At 40.2% G+C, this 21,160-nt stretch overlaps 1 protein-coding gene across 2 annotated transcripts in view; it reads right to left on the minus strand.

Annotated features, from left to right (window-relative positions):
- Window positions 1-2,862: 2,862 nt before the first annotated feature.
- FBLN1 (fibulin 1) overlaps window positions 2,863-21,160 on the minus strand; it is an 83,376-nt gene continuing 65,078 nt past the window's right edge. Inside the window, exon 17 of one of the 2 annotated variants that reach the window (XM_080559308.1) lies at window positions 2,863-3,721. In XM_080559308.1, coding sequence (XP_080415434.1) covers window positions 3,582-3,721 — 140 coding nt within the window. In that variant the 3' untranslated portion in view covers window positions 2,863-3,581. Of the gene's footprint in view, window positions 3,722-4,653; window positions 4,827-21,160 lie in introns of those variants that run through there. The other variant, XM_080559307.1, reaches the window with a different exon arrangement.

Below are 21,160 nucleotides of genomic sequence, written 5' to 3' on the forward strand. Positions count from 1 at the left end.
CTTGAAGTAATGCATATATTCACAGCTATGACAAGCTATTTACCATGCTGCAGTGTTGCAGTCAGTCACCAATGGCTTCCAAGAGTTAACATACGTTAAAGTTAGGAAAGTTAACCTGGAATGACATGCAGGATTTCTGTCCAGCTCATGAAATAGCTTTTGTCACCACTACACCTGCTATTAGTACAGGGAATGTACTGATTCAAGCATTATTATGAAATGTTTGTTCTTCATTGCCAGTGTCCTTGGCTTTCATATCCTTTGTAAAAGGAATAAATATGCTAGGATTACATATACTATGATATTTTGCCTTCCCTATCTGCTAATAAATTACAAATCTATCAGGAAGTGATTTTTAAACTGAAGAAGAAAAAGTAGACTAGCCTATAAGCAAACTGACCTCAAATATTCCCATTTTGTTACTCATCATTTTATCTATTTGAATAAGAAAAAGGCTGTGGCCCTGCTTTCAGGACCATCTATGTACACTGAATGCCTTCTCAGGCAAATCATCCTAATCCCACTAGAAATAACTCTGAGGCAATTTTTTTCTGCCGTAACACTTCTCCCAGAAGCAGCCCCTGTACCAGACTAAAAAGTCTTCCCATTTATGCAGGATGCCCAGCTCTGGGGAGAGCAACCTAACACCCGCTGCACTCCTGTTGGGAATCTGGTTAGCACCTGTGAATTTTTAAATGCTTTTGTCTCTCCATATTCATATTGCATCAAATAAGACAGTTTATCAGGCAATTTTATTGTATGTAGTATCTGTACTTGTTTGTTATTACTAACAACACTCATTCTTTTAGTGGTGTGCGCTTGTTTTTCCAAGGCACATAATATCATTCAGTGTATGACTGAGCAGATGACTCTTAAAAAGCAGTCTAATGAACAATTGGCAGTGTATACTTATTCTTGTTGTTTTCTGCTAAAAGCTCATTTACATGTGATTCTCAGAGTCCCCACAAGTAAAATGTTTTCAGTTTGTATCTAATCAATCCAAACAGAGAAGAGCATAAGAAAAGCCCTCAAAGTGTGTGGATCTGTGATAATTTCTAAGAACGTTCTCCCACTGAAACAGTTTTCATGGTTTGCCAATGAAAACTACAAATAGTTTTATTTTGTCTCATTTCCAACACATTAAGATTTGTTGTTTGTTGTTTGTTTGTTTGTTTTTCTATACCTGTATTGACAGGTTTAGATGAGACAAATATTTAACCTAGTGTTATTTAATTTTTCTATCCTGTTTTTCTATGCTGGTCTATTAAAAGTTAGGACATGTCAGAGTGACCATGGCACTAAGCACTCGCTCCATTTTTGATTATACACAAAACATAGAATCATCTGCTGGATGAAAGTTCTCGTAAGACATCAGGACTATTTAAAAAGCAATTCTCAAATGTTATTTGGAACAATGCAGGAAAACAATTTTCCAGGAGGTAGCGGTAATCATTTTTCTATCCTATTTTTACTCAAAAATGCAGACAGACGAAGGGAAGAGGTGTACGTGTTGGGTGGTGTGTGGTTTCTCCTTTACAGGAAAAAAAAAAAAAAAAAGTATATTATTTTGTTCATCAGCTTGACCCTAAAATTAGATTTCTGTTGTCCCAAAGTTCTTTCCACTGCAACTAAATACCACTTACAGGGGAAATAAAGGATCACAAATTACAGTCTAGAAAATCATATGGAAAGAGTTTTTATATTTTTGGTACTAGGGCTACTTAGTTTTCCTATACTGGCAAGAAAAAGAACTTGACAATTTAATGTGAATCTTCCATCCTCCTTTTCTTGTAGTCTGTTAGCATAACATAATAAAATATTGGCTTTTATTTCCAGTCTAAATCAAATCTACCTAGGCTATTAATCCCTGAAGTCAACAGTACCTCTTATAATTTGGAGATTTCCAAAATTTCCATGTTGAATGATGAAGGTCACCTGCTACAATGTATTGACTTCACAGCATTTTTCTACTCAAATATGGTAAATATTTAGTGAAATCACATGGACTGTAGAGTCAGACACTGAAAAACACTTGAAACATTTTAAGCTGATATTCTAAAAACCAGGCTATGTATGGGTTTGGGATGCTCTGTAAGTGGGGAATCAAATACTGTCAAAAGGGTATTTTTTAGTCAACATTTAGTTATGAGAATATGTTACCATAAAATCTTAATTTATAGAACGAGAAAGCTGAAGGCAAGGAATTTTCCCTGCCACAGAGAACTGCATGAAGTCTGTATGTATACAATAAAGTTGCAATGTCCTTTTATTTGCAATGGATCAGAGTGGATGGTCTTTTTTAGTCTAACTCAATGTCACTCAGGTCAATGGAAAGATTCCCTTTAGCTTCAGAGGCTTTTGTATAAAGGAAAGAAGCAAATGCCTAGTGCCGCTAATGACCAAACTAGCAAACTATTTTGAGTAGGGAATGTGTAATATACACATATAATTCATTTGCTTATAGGATATATATTTTTGTATATTATACTATTTTTTTTCTCTTAAGCAGAAGCTATAGCATACTTCTGATCTGGCTTTATTTCCTCGTATCTTAACAAACACAGCAAACAGAAACATAAAGCTATTTATTTTCTGTTCTGTACTAAAAAGATGCATTACTTTGATGCCCAAAAAATACATTAAAAAAATCATTCATTTGTGAGAGTTTCATTATCTTATTACATATGCCTTGGTTTGGTGCATAGGAAGTGTATAGCTTAACATGCTAATCTTATTACCAATTTTAAAAAGGTGTCAAGCTTTCCTCTGCAATAGACGGGAGATACAGGTTTGAGTTTCCCATGTAATGCTGAATACAGATGAGCCTGGAATTCAAACAACATTCCTTACACTCATAACAGGTTAATTTCAGAGAGAGTTATTTGTTTAATTAGAATCAAACATAATTTTACAATCAAATAACAAGTACAAAAAATGAGTAATTTTTTAATATGTGCAACGGCTTGTTAGTCTCCTCCTATTTCTAATTTCTTTTGTACTTCCTATTGTAGCCATTACTGGATGGCGCTTTTTTTAAATATCAAGGCTAAACTTTTCAGAAATGATTAGTAATTATGGGTGCCTATTCAGAGTTATGTTACTGGAGCCTAAAAGTGAATATTCAGCACTTTCTGACAATCTAACTCCTTTAAGGTAACTCACATTGTGGTGAAATAACTAGCCCTTACCAAACTTCTTCCATCCAAAGATACCATATATTCATCCCAGTGAATTCTGACATGTATTTTGTTCCACATCCTCAGTTGCTTATTTTATCAGGCCAAGGAGCAACAGTTAAGATCTGCCTAAACATTTAGAAAAGTTTTAAATTTCTCTAGGCAGTTGAACACTTTTACACACTACTTATTTATACACACAACTAAATCAGCTCACTTAATTTGCCCCACCCTATGTTTAATCAACATAATAGCTTGTTATTTGTCTTAAACTATAAAACAAATATTTAAAAATAAAACAAAAAAGAACCACTATTGGGTTTTACAAACAAGTATATGACATAATAGTTTGTGGTAATGACTTAGGTTGGAGCAGCTTCCTTGTCTGGGATTTTAAAAGCTCTCTCAGAACCAGTACTCAGAGACAAAGATGTGAACATTGACAATATTACGATGAGATACCACCCCGCCCATGACGTAGTTCATCTCCAGTTTCAGGATGGCATGGAAAGGTCCAACAATGGGCCGCACCTGGCGCACGACACCTGTTGGGATGGAAAGAGGTTGCTGACATTAATAAGAAAATCAAATAGTTTTGGATGAGCTATAGCCTGTTTCACTTCAGCAAGAGAAAAATTCCCTTTCATTTTCAGTATAGCTGAAGGAATGTTACTTTATCTATTGAATCAGTAAATAGCATGCAAGAAAGCTTGTGAAATAAAACTAGATATAACTTTTGAATCAAAATACCTTGCTGAAGATCTAGAAATAGCACTAAAATGCTGCTAATGTCAGGAAATTAGTAATTTTTTTTTTAACCCTTAATTCAGAGAAGCAAAGTCTGTAAGCTTTCTTCAGCCAGCATCCACATTGTCCTGAGGAGTACAACACCACCCACATCTGGGAATGCCATGCAATTTTTGGTATCGTGTTGTGAACCTCATTCCACTTGGAAAAGTAGAAATCAGTTGTAATGGTAATTACAACGGAACAATACAATCAACATGCTCTACATAAACAACAGATGACACTAATTTGTAAATTGTTAGTGTCATATTGTTGGTGCAAAACTCCACAGGAAACACTGGAAATAAAAGCAGGCCAGTTTAATGAGGAAGGGGGGAGTATCATAGCATCATTCCGCACACGGATGGTGGCTGCTTCCTCACCAGCATCAGGGCTTGATAATAAGGAGGGAAGTGGTAAAGAAGAAGTGAACTGCATGTTTCAGAGCTCCAGTCCTTTGGGTTGTTTTACCCGGAGGAGCCCCTGTGCTGGCATGCAGCAGGAGAGGGACCACTGGTGCTGGGAGAGGTGGGGGCTCCACAGGGCCCGCAGGAGAGGTCTTCTCCAGCCAGGCCTTGTCCCACTGCCACACCCAGGCAGCAAGGCAGGCCAGGCGGCAACCAGCTTCAAGCAAAAGTCCAGATCACCGGGCAAGTTCATGGTGATGACACAGGGCCAAAGTCAAGGCAGGGAGTCAACACATGGGTCAGAGTTGAGGACAAGAGGACCCACGGCTGTGATCTAGCTGAAGACCAGCAGGCACTGAAGCTGAAATGGGGCTCCTCACCTCTGGGCAGGGCGTGGGGGAAGCCTGTCTGGGCCACAGAGACTTCAATAAGTCCTCGGGCTCTTGACAAGATGTGGCTAAAAAGAACAGCATTAAAACTTCAGACCTACACAAAAGAAAGTCAACGGGAATTTTGCCATGGACTCCAATAGGCTCAGGATCAAGCTGTAAACACTTTCTCACTTCACATTTATTTTCGATGCCCAGTGTTATGAGAGTATGAAGCTACCAAATTGCTCACATTCAAAAGGGTGTATTTGAAAAGGCTGAAATCCCCGTGAACCCATGGTCAGCCAGCAGGCACGGGGAGTCTAGCTGAGATCTCCCTCCTCGGATGCTTCCTTCTGAGAACGGCGTTTGATTCAGAAGGAAATACACAGTTTAAGAAAGGATTGTTTAAGACATATTCCTTCTGCATGCTGAGGGTTACGCTTCACAAGCAGGCAGCACACCAGTGCCTTTGTGGAGTCCCAGCCGAACTCCCACAGCAGTCCCCTACAAACACATTCTCTTAAGATTTGTTGGGAGGGAGAAACATTTGCTTATTCAGGCTGTCAGCACCTTTTTCCAAGGCTGGGATGACATTAGTTTTGTCCTGTTTAAATACCAACTAATATCTTCAGCATGCAGTAAAATTGCAAACTTTTCACCACATTCACTTTGCTTGCCATATTCGATGAATACACTTTCCAAGCATTTTTACCTCTGCAATTTATACGTACATGCATATACACACACATACACACATATATATACTTTTATATGTATACATTTTTTAGTTTTCTTGGCCACTCTCCTGCACCTTATAAAAACTACCGGGCTTTGCAGACGATATATTGAAAAAGAAAAGCCTCACTTAAATTGCCCTCCCTTTAGGGTAGCGTTTAAAGTATTTTGCTAACAACACATCGCATTATTGCAGGCACTGCTTTAACTGACAACCACGGAAACACGCAGCATTGGAATCGCTCAGTACTGGCAATTTGTTTAACCCACCCTGTTATGGTCTCATGTAGTGATCACCAAGCCTCAGATGGCAAAGGTTGCTGGTTTCATTTAGCAACCTTTTTATAATGCTCTACATTTTCTTGCTCTACTCTGTCTAGAAGTGAGATTACAAATTGTGTTGGTTTTTTTTTCTGATGTGATGCAGTTCTACTCGGGCTGGTACAGCATAAGCAGGTGTTACAGTGCAGCATTTATCCATACACTATTGACATAGCCTTCAAAGCAATTAGTAACTTTCTCATTCTTATTTGCATGCACTCTGCTAGTAGGAAAAAAAATGGAATTTCTATTGTGAAGGTGGAACAATTTTGTTTCATGGGGCAGTGCTTTTCTACCCAATTCTTTTTGCTGCAGTTTCAAAATCAAGCTTACTGCTGGTCTAGGAAGCAAATGCATGTTAAGACAGCTATGAATTGAAGGAATGTGTAAGGAAACAAAATACTGTCACAATATTGATTTATGCAGTTTGTTCTGCCAATGTCCTAGATTGTCCTGAAATGAAATTCAAAACACCATTCCAGAAGGATTCTTTCCTCTCTCCTAACAAATAGGATGATGCAGTCAGATGGGTGTGTGCTACAGCATGTATATAAAGCTGCTGTTATTCTAAATGTGCAGCAATTTCCTCTTCTAATATGTTCAGAAATGATGTCAGGCACGCAGAAAAAGGAAGGGAGGGAGGAAGGAAGGGAGGAAGGGAGGAAGGGAGGGAGGAAGGGAAGGAGGGAGGGAGGGAGGGAGGGAGGAAGGAAGGAAGGAAGGAAGGAAGGAAGGAAGGAAGGAAGGAAGGAAGGAAGGAAGGAAGGAAGGAAGGAAGGAAGGAGGGAGGGAGGGAGGGAAGGAGGGAGGGAGGGAGGGAGGGAGGAAGGAGGGAACGGAAGAGGGGAGGAGGGGAGGAGGGAGGGAAGGAGGGAGAGAGGGAGGGAGAGAGGGAGGGAAGGAGGGAGAGAGGGAGGGAGAGAGGGAGGGAGGGAGGGAGGGAGGGAGGGAGGGAGGGAGGGAGGGAGGGAGGAAAGAAGGAAGGAAGGAAGGAAGGAAGGAAGGAAGGAAGGAAGGAAGGAAGGAAGGAAGGAAGGAAGGAAGGAAGGAAGGAAGGAAGGAAGGAGGGAGGGAGGGAGGGAGGGAGGGAAGGGAGGGAGGGAGGGAGGGAGGGAGGGAGGGAGGGAGGGAAGAAGGAAGGAAGGAAGGAAGGGAGGGAGGAAGGGAGGGAGGCAGGGAGGGAGGGAGGGAGAACCCTGAAATGTTCTGTGGGACAAATGCATATGACAGGAACACATGATTTTCAGCTCTTCAGGACTGACTCATTGAGAGCTTCCAGTTCTATATTTATGGTGATGAATGCCAGAATGTGAAACCTGAGCTTTTTTTCTCAGCCAAACTCAAGGACAAACACAGATGGAAGCCATGCAACCACAAAGCTGCCCAGAGCCTGAAACCTGGCTGCATATTTATGTAGTTCCCAGTGATCCTGTTACAATGGTTCTAGGTCTCAGTAATGCCATTAAAGGTCACCTGCTGTAATGTGTCGCTGCCTTTTAATGCTACCTGTGATTCTCTAATGCCTCTGATTCTCTAATGTCTTGTGCCACTTGTCAGGTACTAGGGAGGCATAACTAGTCCAGACCCAGACAAGGCCAGTAGTGCCTTGTGCCTTCTCTCACAAAAACGGGAGTTTTAAAGCGTTTCACTCAGACCCAGTACATGAAGTACGGCTGAATGAATCAGTGAGTATCTATAAAGCATTTAACAGAGGATCCATTTGAAGATGGCACGTGTAATAAATCTGGATGTTTTTAAGTGAAGTGGATTTTTCAGTTACTGCAACATTTGCATAAACATGCTGTTCTACTATGCCTTTTGTCAGATGAATGCTGGGTCCTGATTTGTGCTCCTTCAGCATTTTTAGCTGAACTTTAAGTACAAAAACATAACTTCATAGTAATAGGAAGGTTACAGCTTTTAAATGTACTGAAAAGAAAATCATCAGGAGTAGTCAGCACAATTTAACCGAGGGGAAGTCATGCTTGACCAGCTTGATAAGTTTCTATGGTGAAATGACTGGCCTGGTGGATGAGGGAAGAGCAGTATATATTGTCTACCTGGACGTCAGTAAAGCTTTTGATGCTGTCTTCCTTAGGAACCTCACAGAAAGGCCGTGAAGTATGGACTGGATGAGCAGACAGTGAGGTGGACTGAAAACTGACTGAATGGGCAGGCCCAGAGGGTGGTGATCAGTGGCCCAATGTCCAGCTGGAGGCCAGTAATTAGCAAGGTACCCCAGGGGTCAATACTGGGCCAATAGGAATCTCATGAAGTTCAATAAGAAGAGCAACATCCTGCCCCCTGGGAGGAACAACCCCAAGCACTAGTACATGCTGGCAGCCGACCAGCTGGAAAGCAGCCAGGCAGGGAAAGACATGGAGGTCCTGGTAGACATCAAGTTGAACATGAGCCAGCAATGTGCCCCTGCTGCAAAGAAGGCCAATGGTATCCTGGGCTGCATTAAGCAAAGCATCGCCAGCAGGTCAAGGGAGGTGATCCCCTCTATCCAGCACTGCTGAGGCCACATAGATGAGGCTGTGACCACGCCTGGGCTCCCCCGTACAGGATGGACATCGAGCTACTGGAGAGAGTCCAACATAGGGTCACAAAGATGATTAAGGGACTGAAGAATCTCTCCTACTAGGAAAGGCTGACTGATATGGGACTGTTCAGTCTTTTTTTTACCAGTCTAAAACCAAAGTAGCCAGATGGAGCCAGTCAGAGGTGACATGGGGATACCCGCAGAGGGGCATATGGTCCTGGATTACTGTAGCAGTGCACACTATCCTATGAGTCATTCTCTGCAGAATGCCAGACAAATAACGCTGATGTTCATTAAGTGACCTGAAAACAGGGTGCTCTCAAGCATCAAGATCAGCTGGTGTTATCTGGGAGCAAAGCTGCAGACTCTACAGTTGGTAAACAGGGTGAATTTATTTAAGCAAGTTCACCCACACTTTTCCAACACAATTAGTTTTCAACTAGATTGGTGTTTTGCACAAAAAAAAAAAATAACCTTTGCCTATAGAAGAAAAAGTTTATACATAAAACTGGGTAAATAACTGCTAATAAATGAACAAAACGGCTCTGATGATTTGGGAATGGTGAATATTCAGTGCAGCCAATGGTATTGCAAAGTTTTCACAGCTAACATAGGTGGTCACTATATTTGCATGCACCTCCTGAGCTACATATAACATATACATATACTACTAGTACACCATTGTGCTTTTACAGACCAAACTATCATGGGATGCCACTGCTAATGTCTCTATGGCTCAATGACAAAAGTCAAAGGAGATTCTCACTGCTGCTGAATCCCATGTGCCATAAATCTTGAGTATCTGTCTACAGGCACACTTAAGAGAGTGCTGTTACACTCAAGTCTGATGTGCTGCTGTTGCTGTTTATCCTCTTCAGTTCAAAATCTGTGACCCAAACACAGACTCAATCTACAGAAAAGCCTAAATGCCATAGGCCAGGCAGATTATTTTCCATCAGCTCCAGCTTATTTGTTTTGCTTTTTTGTTAACTGAGCAGAGATGTTATTATCCATACCAAATCTGTTTGGGTATTTTCATGGTTTGCTGACCTTCTCCGTTTAGAAAACAACAATAAATCTTCTTTTTCTTGCTCACTTTGCCCAAATTGGAAATAGGATCTACACCAGTCCTTTCCATCTGCTGACCTGTCAGAGCAACAACCTCAGCTTGAAATGCAGTATGTTTTTGGATGCCACAGTTATTTCTGCAGTGATTGTCTGACCATGGCCCAGAACTTCTAAAGCTCTGTAATTAACACATTGAGCTGTTCTCTTACTCTGTTTCTTCTCCTTTCGTGTTGCATTTCAACCTTGTCTAAGGTAAAAGCATGTCACTTTTAATGAAGGTATTCTTCTTGCAAAGCATCATATATAGTGAAGACATTAACCTAAATAATATGTAATATTTTTTTCAAGTGAAAATAACAATAACCAGTACCTTAGAGACACCATCACTGGATTACTGAGGCTCTGCTTATCAAAGAATACAGGATAAATAAGACAGCAAGGTTAATATTGTTAATCTTCCTAAGACTTTCAGCAGAATTTCTATTATTGTAATCAGATGCCACAGGTATCCTTTGGCTTGTCCATACCCCCTTAAGATATCATTACATTTCTCTGCTTTGAAATATGTGGCACCCTCAGGCAATTCACCTCTGTGTCTGGTTTCTGCTTGTATTTTTGCATTATGCAGCCAATTCGCTAATAAGCTCCATTTTGAACTCAGGAGAAGCACTTCTGTTTTGTCAGCACATTAACCCATTGTTGTGGTTTAACCCGGCTGGCAGCTAAACACCACACAGCCGTTCGCTCACCCTCCCCCCTCCCTCTCTGGGATGGGGGAGAGAAACGGGAAAGTGAAGCCTGTGAGTTGAGATAAAGACAGTTTATTAAGACAGGAATATAATAATAACAATAATAATAATAATAGTGATAATGATAATAGTATTAATAATAATAATGTGTACGAAACAAGTGATGCACAATGCAATTGCTCACCACCCGCTGACCAATGCCCAGCCTATCCCCGAGCAGCCAGCCCCCCACCCCGGCCAGCCACCCCTATATATTGTTTAGCATGACGTCAGATGGTATGGAATACCCCTTTGGCCAGTTTGGGTCAGCTGTCCTGGGTCTGTCCCCTCCCAGCTCCTGCTGCACCCCCAGCCTGCTCGCTGGCAGGACAGAGCGAGAAGCCGAAAAGTCCTTGGCCTGGTGTAAACACTGCTCTGCAACAATTAAAACATCAGCATGTTATCAGCGCTCTTCTCATCCTAATCCAAAACATAGCACCCTACCAGCTACTAGGAGGAAAATTAACTCTGTCCTAACTGGAACCAGGACACCCATTCTGGATGACAAGTCCCTGCAGTATCATGGATTAGTGTCTGGTTTCCAGAAATCCAGACTCCTGATTCTGATTTCTGTGCTAAGCTCACTGCCCAATATGCCAAAAGAACACTTGCACTACTCTTTAAAATACTTCGTTTTAGAACTTTTTTTTTTCACTGCTAACCACAAAATCTGCAGAAATTACGCGTGCACTGAATCTGGGTCATTGTGTTCCTTACACCACTTGCGGAACACTGCATTTGCATTTTCTCCAGAGAAAGTTCCTCTAGCAGGGATCTCCATACTTTGCCAGAAAGCAAAACGGAACCAATGAGCATGAAGCTTATTTTCACATTGCCACTAGAAAGGGCTGTTTTAGGAGAGAATGCATCATGGTATGTTTTCTGTTCCAGAGGTGAAGGCTGAAAGATTTTCCATGGGGAAAGATCTGTGATTCTATTCAAATGTTTAAATCTGTAGCATCACAAGAACAGAGTACAGAAAGAAGTTGCACCCCTTTAAAAGTGTTGCTCCTCAAAAAGAAATTCTCAGATAAACTTTTAAGGATGCCCACAAAATCAAGCAGAGAAGTGTTAGTGGGGGGGCAAGGGATCAGAAGCTGGAGGGAGAGGCACTAGGGACAGCTGATTACTGGGGAGCTGTACCTGATGACTGCTGGAAGAGGGGATGTGCTGAAGTAAACCTCTTGCCTTACTTGCACATGCATATGCAGGCATATGTATCTGTGTATATATAATCAAAACTACTGCCAAATCAAAAGCTGTTCTTCCAAATAACCCATGGGCTATGCTTAGGAATGTACATAAACACAGTTATCAAAAATGTGATCAATCCCCTCAACCACATTGCAAGTTTTGTATTAAGTAACAAGCACAAGACCTCTTTTCCTTTTACCACCTTCCCAAGCTTTTTCCCATACACAGGGTAATGGCTACATTGTTTTGTTCCGGTCATCACATGCCAAAGGATAGTGACAAAACTGCCTTCTTTTTTTTTTTGTTTTTCCTTTTGTGCTCATAATAAGCATACAGCCTCCTTTCTGTGATTCTTCTCAGGTGGCAAGTTAACACAGAAATGCAGCTTTTTACTGTCGGTTGAACCCAACAACATTACCACATTTTCATTAAAACAAGACTTCACACTTGACATTATAGGCAACTACTAATTTAGCCAAATTTTCTGAGAATAAATGATTTATTCAGGAAAATTTGCTAATATATATATTAAATGTAAATATCTATAAATATTTATTTTATATATATAAATAAATAAAATAGTAGCAAAACAAACTATAACATAAACACATATATATAAATAAAATATATATTAAATATATATAACTATATATATATATTTACATTGTTTACTTCTATGATTTGTGGTCAGCTAAAAACTGACCACAAACTGACTAAACTTTATATGGATCGTGTGGAATTACTGAGGGAGCATGAACTAGTGAAAAAAAGAACAATTCACTTTTCTGAATCATTATTCTACACTGAACACATTAATCCAACCCTCAATGGAATGAAACACATCTTTTTTTGAGATCTATTTAAAAAGAAACAAAGTGTAAAGAGTTATCTAAAATAGAAAGGATGGGATGTATATTTGAAATACCAAAGGCGGACAAACAAGTCTGAGCATATCTCATTGTTCACTTTTCCTTCAAAATAACCACTCACAGCTAGTATTTGTGTGTGTGTGTTTGCAACCTGTCCATGCATTATTAAAATTAACTTCCACGAAGCAGAAAATGAAACAACAATTGAGAGTTAGTCTTCATTCACTCTACTGGAAGTGGAACTACTGACCATATTAAGAATATATTTATTTTTTGCATTAGTTAGAATTAAGTGCAATTTAGTATATGAAATATGATATGAATTATTGTGTGGAATATGGTTCCATAAGAATGTTAATATCATCTGCATTGTAAAATAGTCATAGACGGCAAAGGGTCTAAGGACTGAGGTAAGCTAAAGAATCTCATAGGATCCTCTTGGTACTTCTTATGTGTGATGATGTTTCTTTGTCCCTGCTGCACGGCCTGTTTCACTGGCTCCCTAGCTCTGAGATCCCCAGAAATTCCTAGTCAAGTATAAGCCAGCGAGGCAGGCAGGAGAGCATGGCTGAAAAGCTGAGCAGGGTATGAGGCTTAACAGGTGAGAGGTAGGAATACATACTAGGACTGAAAAATGTATAGCTTTCTCATGCAGAATGCATGTTGTTTTGGTAGCAATACACTCATTTCTATTCCTGAGATTATCTGTGAGATAAATAAAATCCTGTGTAAGATGCTTAAGAGCACAAGCAAATTATTTTTTCCTCTATATTTCCTAATCCTCAGGGTACGAGTCTACAGATGTGATTATAAGTGAAAGCTGAAGTCCATCACAATATGTGTCCCCTTTGAAAAAAATACAGTAAGGTTCTTCAAGAAAATATGCTATTATACGGTGAGAGTTAGTGCTATCACTTTTCTGAGGGAACATTTGGGATGAGCTGCTAGTGACACCTATAAGAGAGAGTTTTCAATGATGCATAAAACACCTCACCATTTTTCCTCTATCTATTTTCCATGTGATTGAAATGGACACTTGGAACATTAAATGACTAATTTGGAAAAACTCAAGTACAAGAGAGAGAATGTGGAGAATACGGGAAATGAGAGCTGTCAAGCTGGAGCCTAACCTCAACTGAAACTCAGCTTACCTATTGGGCTTTATAAGAATTTCCAAATTATCTCAGCTTGTGTTCTGAAGTGCTACATTTGGCTATTCCTAGACCTATTAACTCTTTTTCCTCACAAAAACCCCTCTGGTCCTTTGTACAGACTTGTCAGAGATGAACAGCCCTAGCTGCCATGACACAACAGTAACTACCCTTTTCTAAGGAATGGATCTTTTGAAATCACAAAAATAGCCTTTAAATAGTCTGCTAGCCTGTGTCAAGCCACATGTGTATAAGATTAAATACAAAGGCTCTCCCTTAATGTTAGAAAACTTATTTAAGCCCTTGTGGATGTTGCAGGAGTGAAGCAGAAAGGTTATCTCAGCCTCCTGGAACCTAAAGCCATTGCATGGCTATTAAAGGAAACTAGCCCCAAACATCTGTGAATTAGCGTTAATGTGCAATGAACAACTTCTTGTAGGGGAAAAGCATGCTTATGAGTTTCCCTTAAGCAATACAGGAACACTGATCTCCTCATGTTAATGCAAGATCCTGAACTATAATTTTAAATTTGCTTTTCTCCTCAAGGCCTCTTGCTTTATACTGCTGTCCAAGATTTTTGAAATTAAGAGTAACATCTCAGATGCATCCGCGTATGACCCTAGTCATAGCTTCAAAAGAGATGTTCAGGCAATTAGGAAGTTTAGAGCTAAGGAAATGAACATTGCAGTGGCTATTTTAAAAGGCAGTGTTGATAGGATCATTCCAGAAATGAGCAAGAAAAAAACTGTCCAGCCATAAATAAATGCTTCCTTGGATCAAACCATAGACAGTGAGTTGCAGGTTAGGCTTGAATACCAGACTATATCAGTCTACAACATGTAAATACATATCTATAGTGTGAAGCCAAAACTAGAAAGCCAAATTGTTTTTTTGGCTCTGCAGACTTCATTTCAAAGAAGTCATGTTGAGATCTCTAAGGAAAAAAAAAAGTTATTTCTTATTCAATATTCATTACAAATATGCAAACCTCATCAATAAGGTTGAAAACCAATTGACAGCCTGGTCACAAACAGAAAATATATAGTTTAGGCTATATTATCCAGTTTGTTTTTCTGTCAAAATCTTCGGTGCTCTGCGTAAGTTAAGGTATAATTTAATTCCTTTCCTAGAAGCATCTCTTTATTCCAAAAGGTTATGCCAAAGTAATGATTTTCAGTGCTTAAATTACTTCTGTCAACATAGTTACTTACTGACCTATACCATGTCAGGGGAGAAGGCAAGTGAATCTTCTGTTGGATAATTCGTTCACGTATCCAATCCTTGAAAATATAATGCTTTAAACATTGCACATTAGGGAATGTCTTACTGCATTTGGTAGAGTAAAAACTGCAAAACATTTCCTTTCATAGCAATCCAGTCATGTCATGGTTTCAACGTCACCACTATCAGAATCAAAGAGTAGTTGAGAATGGAAGGCACCTCTGAAGATTTTCTAGTACAAGTCTTTGCTCAAAGCACATTCACCTACAGCATGTTACTCTGGGCTGTATCCGGTCAGTTTTTGAATACTTCCAAGTACGGGGACTCCAAAACTCTGTGCAACTTGTTCCAGTGTTCAACCACCTTCACAGTAAAAAAAATAAATAAATAAAACCAAAAAAAAACTTTTTATCTTACGTTTAAGTGGAATTTGTTGTATTTCAGTTTGTGCCCTTTGACTCTTGCCATTTCACCCAACACCACTGAGAAGACTCTGGATCTATCTTCTTTATTGCCTCCCACCACATCAATCAGATTCTCTACGAGCCTCCTCTTCTCCAGGCCAGACAGTTCCATTCCAGCTCTCAGCCTTTCCTCATATGGCAGATGCTCCAGTGCCTTAATCCTCTTCAGCACCTTCTCTTGAACTCTCTCCAATATGTCCATGTCTTTCTTGCACCAGGAAGCCCAGAACAGGACACAGCACTCCAGACGTGCCTTACCAGAACGGAGGGGAAGGATCACCTCCTTCAACCTGCTGACAACAGGATCCTAATGCATCCCAGGAAGCCATTGGCTGCCTTTGGTTCATGATCAACTCGGTGTCCACCAGGACACATAGGTCTTTCTCACAGAGCTTTCCATCTGGTCAGCCTCCAGCATGTACTGGTGCATGGGGTTATTCCAGCCCAGGGGTAGGACTTTGCACTTCCCTTTGCTGAACTTCATGAGATTTCTGTCAGCCCATTTCCACAGCCTGACAAGGTCCCTCTGCATGGCAACCCAACCCTGTGGCCTATCAGCCACTCCTCACAGTTTTGTGTCCTCTTCAGACCTCTTAAAGGAGCACTCTTGTCCCACCACCCAATTGATTAATGAAGATGTTAAACGGTATTGGCCCCAGTTATTGATCCCTCAGATACACCACTGGTAACTGGCTACCAGCTGGACTTTGTGCTGCTGAACGCAACCTTTCAAGCCTGGTGGTGCAGCTGTCTTTCAAACCACCTCATTGTCTACTTATCTAGTCCACACTACCTCAGGTTGCCTATGAGGATGTTAAAGGAGACAAGAGTTGAAAGCCTTACTAAAGTCAAGATAAGCAACATGTACTCTTTTCCTCTCATGCATTAATCCAGTAATCTCTTCATAGACAGCAGGTTGTTAGGCATGATTTGCCCTTCATAAACCCTTGCTGACTTCTTCCAGTCACCTTCTTTCCTTAATACGTTTGGAAATGTTTTCCAGGTGGACTTGCTCCACCTCCTTCCCGGGGATTAAGGTGACTGACCTGTGGTTTCACAGAACCTTCTTCTTGCCCTTCTCTTACAGAAGAGAAAGAGTGACATTTGCTCTCTTTCAGTCTTCAGGAATTTCCCTTGATCACCAAAGTCTTTCAAAGATAACTGAGAGTGGCTTCACAATTCCATCAGTTCCTTCAGCACTAGTAGCTGCAGCCCATCAACTCCCACGGACTTGTGTATGTCCAGTTAGTTTGAACATTCCCTAACCTAATCCTCCTTCAAAAACGGTGAGTTTTTCTTGATTCAGACCTTCCAATTGTCCTGAGGGTCCTGGGACTCCTAAAAGTGAGCCTTATAATTAAAGAATAAGGCAAAGAAGGCACTGAATATTTAGGCTTTCTCCATGTCCTTTGTCACCAGGTCTCCTGCCCCATTCAGCAGGTGGCCCACATTTTTCCTAGTCTTCCTTTTGTTGTTGATGTACTTGTAGAAGCCCTACTCATTGCCCTTCATAGCAGGAGGCTGTGCCTCTATAGACAGTCTCACAGGCAGTATGTTCCTCCACTCCTCTCTAGTTCATGACTGTGCCTAAAGGCACAATCTAGCTGTCAAATTGCAGGTATTTCCCAGACCAACAGATGTCTGCTGACTTCAGATAGTTAATGCACACCTTAGATTCCTCCATCTTTCAAAAGCTTAACAGCCCTTTTTATTTTTTCTCTTTTTTTTTTTTTTTTTGTGAAAGCTATCTATATTTCTCTCAATTATTTGTGACAATAACAATATAGACTCCTGCTATGTGGTGCTTTATAGTTTCAGATATAACCTGCTTTATTAATAAGTGGCTGTTCTTTGGAAAATGAAATACTTCTTGGTAATCATCACTGCAGGCATCAAACCATATACAGAAAAATAGCTCTGAAGATATCATTAATCCTGGAACTGCCACACCTGACAAACATAAATACGGTTAAAGGATTCAGAAAACTCATTAATCAAAATACAAGTACTGAAAAAGATTTCCTCTTGCTTTGAAGTGTATAGCCCTCATAGCATTGTGAGTTAGACCTCCATTCAAGTTCGATGGTGAGCATTTCATAAAATAATAGATTTAGAGAATTAAGTTTAGAGTTGGATGTTAACAAGGTTCCCATGCTGGTGCAGAACAGCTTCACAGGAGTGAAGCTATACAAATCTTTGCTGAAGTATCTGGAGCCAAGACTTTGAAAAACATGCTTTTCAAACATTAACATTCCAGATTTTTATTCAATTTCCTAAGAAAATGGACTAGTTTTCAACTGTTGAGCGAACAAGTGCTTATAAAATGCTTTAAAAGTGAGTTTGGACACATACAATTACACATACATAAGTCATACGACACTCATGGCAATTTCACTGTTGGTTTAAGGTGATCAAAAAATAGTGGTCCTGCTATATCCTCCACCCTGAAAAATAAAACAGAAGATTGCCACACAAGCTCTAATGCAGACAACAGGGAAAATGCTGAAGTGTTTTTTTTTGTTTGTTTGTTTGTTTTTTCAGATGTGGAAAGGTGAAGATTTTCCTTTTGAGCATCAACAGAACTCCGTAACACCTAATACAACTCCAATACTCCCTATTATGGAACAGAAAGGCAATGGCAATTTAGGTACCACAACAGTGAATATTGCACCAATGGCATAAACAGGACTCCTAATGACTCGAGTCCAGCTGGTGCAGTGTTGACTGTATCGGCATGTTATCTCCAGGTCCAGCAAAATGTCTATGTTCACAAATCAATTCAACAACTGCTACTTAACAGCAGAGCTCAGAGATATACCATATCCTTTTCCAAGAGGTGTAAAGGAGGATCAGATGTAGGGCAAGACACCCTTCAGAAAAAGAGAGCAGTATAACTACGAGAGCTTGTGCCTGTGACCACAAGCAATGCCTGTTGCTCACGTATCTAACATGTTCATAGTATCTATTGATCACACTAATCATTTATAAAACATGTAAACACAAAGTTCTCATTTAAAGTCTGCCTGAATAATTGTGCCTAAATATAATAATTGTGTGTGTAATTGTGTCCAGGTACTCATGACCTCTGAACTTTTCACCTAGGGTACAGGTCATCATTTAGTTTAGCTAAAACTGTTTAAATCTGCTTTTTCAGCCTTTCGTTCCACCTCTGAAGAAAGGAAAAATGAAGAAGGAAACTACATCACAGGAGTTACGTTTCAGCAGGTACCTAAGGAAACAGGATCTTTTTGATTAGCCTTACTCAACAGATTAGAAATTTAGGATTCAATTTATTATAAATGTTATCCTTCAACCACTCAAAAAAGTTGAATTTCATTAACACCTGGGCTTGTCTAGAAAGCTTTGATTGCTGAAATGCATCAAATAAAAAGGCAATAAAGAGGCCTCATGGTATTAATACATTTTTGGCCAGAAACAAATGGTAAATATTTTCAAAGCTATTATCTGTCATGTTGGATCTTAGGGAGCCTTGGTATTATGAAAGAATTAAAAACAACCTTTGATTTTACTGAGGTTTGGCTAGTTTACAAATAATATGATCTTTATTAAGGATACCAAATAACTTCAGAGAGATGTGCTCTTATCTTGGTTTGGCCAACTTGAAGTGCTTTTAGATCTCTGGCTTGCCTTCCAGCCAAACCTCGCAATGGGTTTTAATGTTGACAATGCTGCGAAATCACTCATGCCTAAAATGCAATAACTGTACTTGAAGTAGCCTCATTAAAAAATAGCTTCCACCATAGATATTTTAATCCTTCCTATTCCACCTCTGAGAATGCAACACGCTTTGCATACTATAAGAATCTTATGTATTACAAAAACAGGTGGAAAATCTTCCATGCTGAATGTGCAAAACATTCAAAATCACATATATCAGCTTTCTGATACTTTATTTTCACAATCCTATTTGTGCAGGGTTTAGTGCCCATCACAGTAATACCTGAGTGCTTAACATACATACAGTTCCTCCATTTAGGGAGGGTGGCTGAGTTTACCCTACCTTGTCCCACTACCATGTTATTCAGTTTCAGCCAAGCTTTGATACAGTAGCATATCCATGACACCTGGGCAATTAATTACTGTAACCCTAAGCATTTCTTGGCAAAGAGCCACATTATGGAACCCAGCATAATATGGTTCTGTGATTCAATTTACCAAGGAAGAAAAAGTACCTAATCCTGAGGATTTGACATGAAAGCCTTTAGACAGCCACTCAGTCATCACCTAGAGGCGACAGCTCTGCTGGTGTTGTTTGCAGAATTTCTGCTGAAGGAAGCTTTCTGAATCTTAATGTGTGTTAAACTCTGACTAAATTCTCAAAATAAGGCTGAAATAAGGGGTCATTTCACCACATTTGACCCTTTTAAAAATAAAGGCGTTCTTTTTAAGTGAGCCATGCATCTGTGCATCATACAGGGAAAGATTTACAATATGTTTCGAGTTTCTTATCTTCTGTCTCCAGCTTTTATAGGGTGTAGGCACTACTGCAGGAATGAGATGCCTGCTATCAACACACAAACTCAGGAGCAGCCACAGAAGAAGCTGAATGAGTCACACATATTTCACACTTGCAGTTCCTCAGAAAAACAGGTCTCTGACTCCTGACTTCATGATACAGCTCACAAAACTTCCTCAGAGTTGCAGTATGATTTATTTGTCTGCTGGCTTTATGGAAACTGTAACCAAACATTGTGTGGATGAATGTTTTTGTAATAGTTACATCTTCCTACCCGAGGGGTGAAATGAATATTGATCAGGGAAGAAAATGTGATTAACTAGATACTTGCAATGTGATAGAGTGAAATCTGGCACTTGGAAGGTTATTTTGCTCAAGCATGAGACTCATTCTCACCAGAAAAGCACCTTCATTGTTTCTCAGATGCAAAATGAAAATTCACCTCCTGGTTTGCCTCCAGAAGAGCTCTTCAGCCTGACATTTTTTCTGGAAGGGAGGGAAAGCGCTGAGAGATTTGACTACAGCACAGTGCAGTCAGCAGCATCCCAAAAGGGCAGGTTCAGGCAATAAATCTAGGTTTCCCTTTACCACATGGCTTCTGGGCACCCTAGTCGCAAATGTGTAGCTACTAATTTCAACAGGGCAACCTGGCATAGAAAAAAAATCAAAAGATAACCTTCACTGAGGGGCTCCTCTTGTGAAAGGGGCAAGCCTGGCTGAAACCAGAACAAAGATCCTGAAAGGGACTTTTAATGTAAGGCTGCAAGAGCCTGTCTAAAAACCTGCTGAATTATGTCACTGCTCTGTGTGCTCGCTGTAAATGACTGGACAACGTTGGTTTTGTATTGCCAGACACCATTGTTGTTTCATGCTAATGACATTATAGTCAGACAAAAGGTGGCTATTGTTGCTTACTTTCTAGTAAGAGTATCCACAAGGGGAAATAACTTACATGCTGAAATCCTCGCCCCTGCAAACAGTGGAGCTCTCTTGGGTGCCCCTGCTCTCCCTTTAGCCAGGCTCCATTTTAGCACAGAAAAGCAGCTGTAGGTGAACTGCTACTTTCAGCATCACTGCCACATGAGAAAGCCCAAATCAGTCTGAGGATCTCATTATGCTAAATGCTGTACAAACGCAAAGTATGAGCCAGTCAGCTTCTGGCCCACAGGTAAAGAGACTACAGAAACAGAGCATACAGGAGAAGTGGAGAGAAATGTGAAGGTACTTGCCCAGCACTGCAGAGTGGGCCCACCGACTAAGTTTAGAACACATCTTTTGCAACCCAGAGACTCCAAATTTAACATCAGGCCACACAAACGTGTGTGGCAGACTCTGAAAAGACTTTGCTGTGTCTGGGAATGGCCAGATTGCTTGCAAGTTATGGAACTATCCCTGTGCTAAGGGCAGGTTTGCCTAAAAGTCAAATAAGCCTTCAGTTTCCTTCTCCCACCCCCAACCAGTATAGGATCCTGCAAGCACAGTTTCTTTTGCCATCTGTTTTGGTTTACCTTCTGCTCATGTTTTAAAGTCACTGTCCAGCCTCTGGAATATAGTAAATGATCATGATACCACAGTAAAAATAAGACT

This window comes from Anser brachyrhynchus (genome assembly GCF_964034855.1).
Source record: "Anser brachyrhynchus genome assembly, chromosome: 1".
NCBI classification, from domain to species: Eukaryota; Metazoa; Chordata; class Aves; order Anseriformes; family Anatidae; genus Anser; species Anser brachyrhynchus.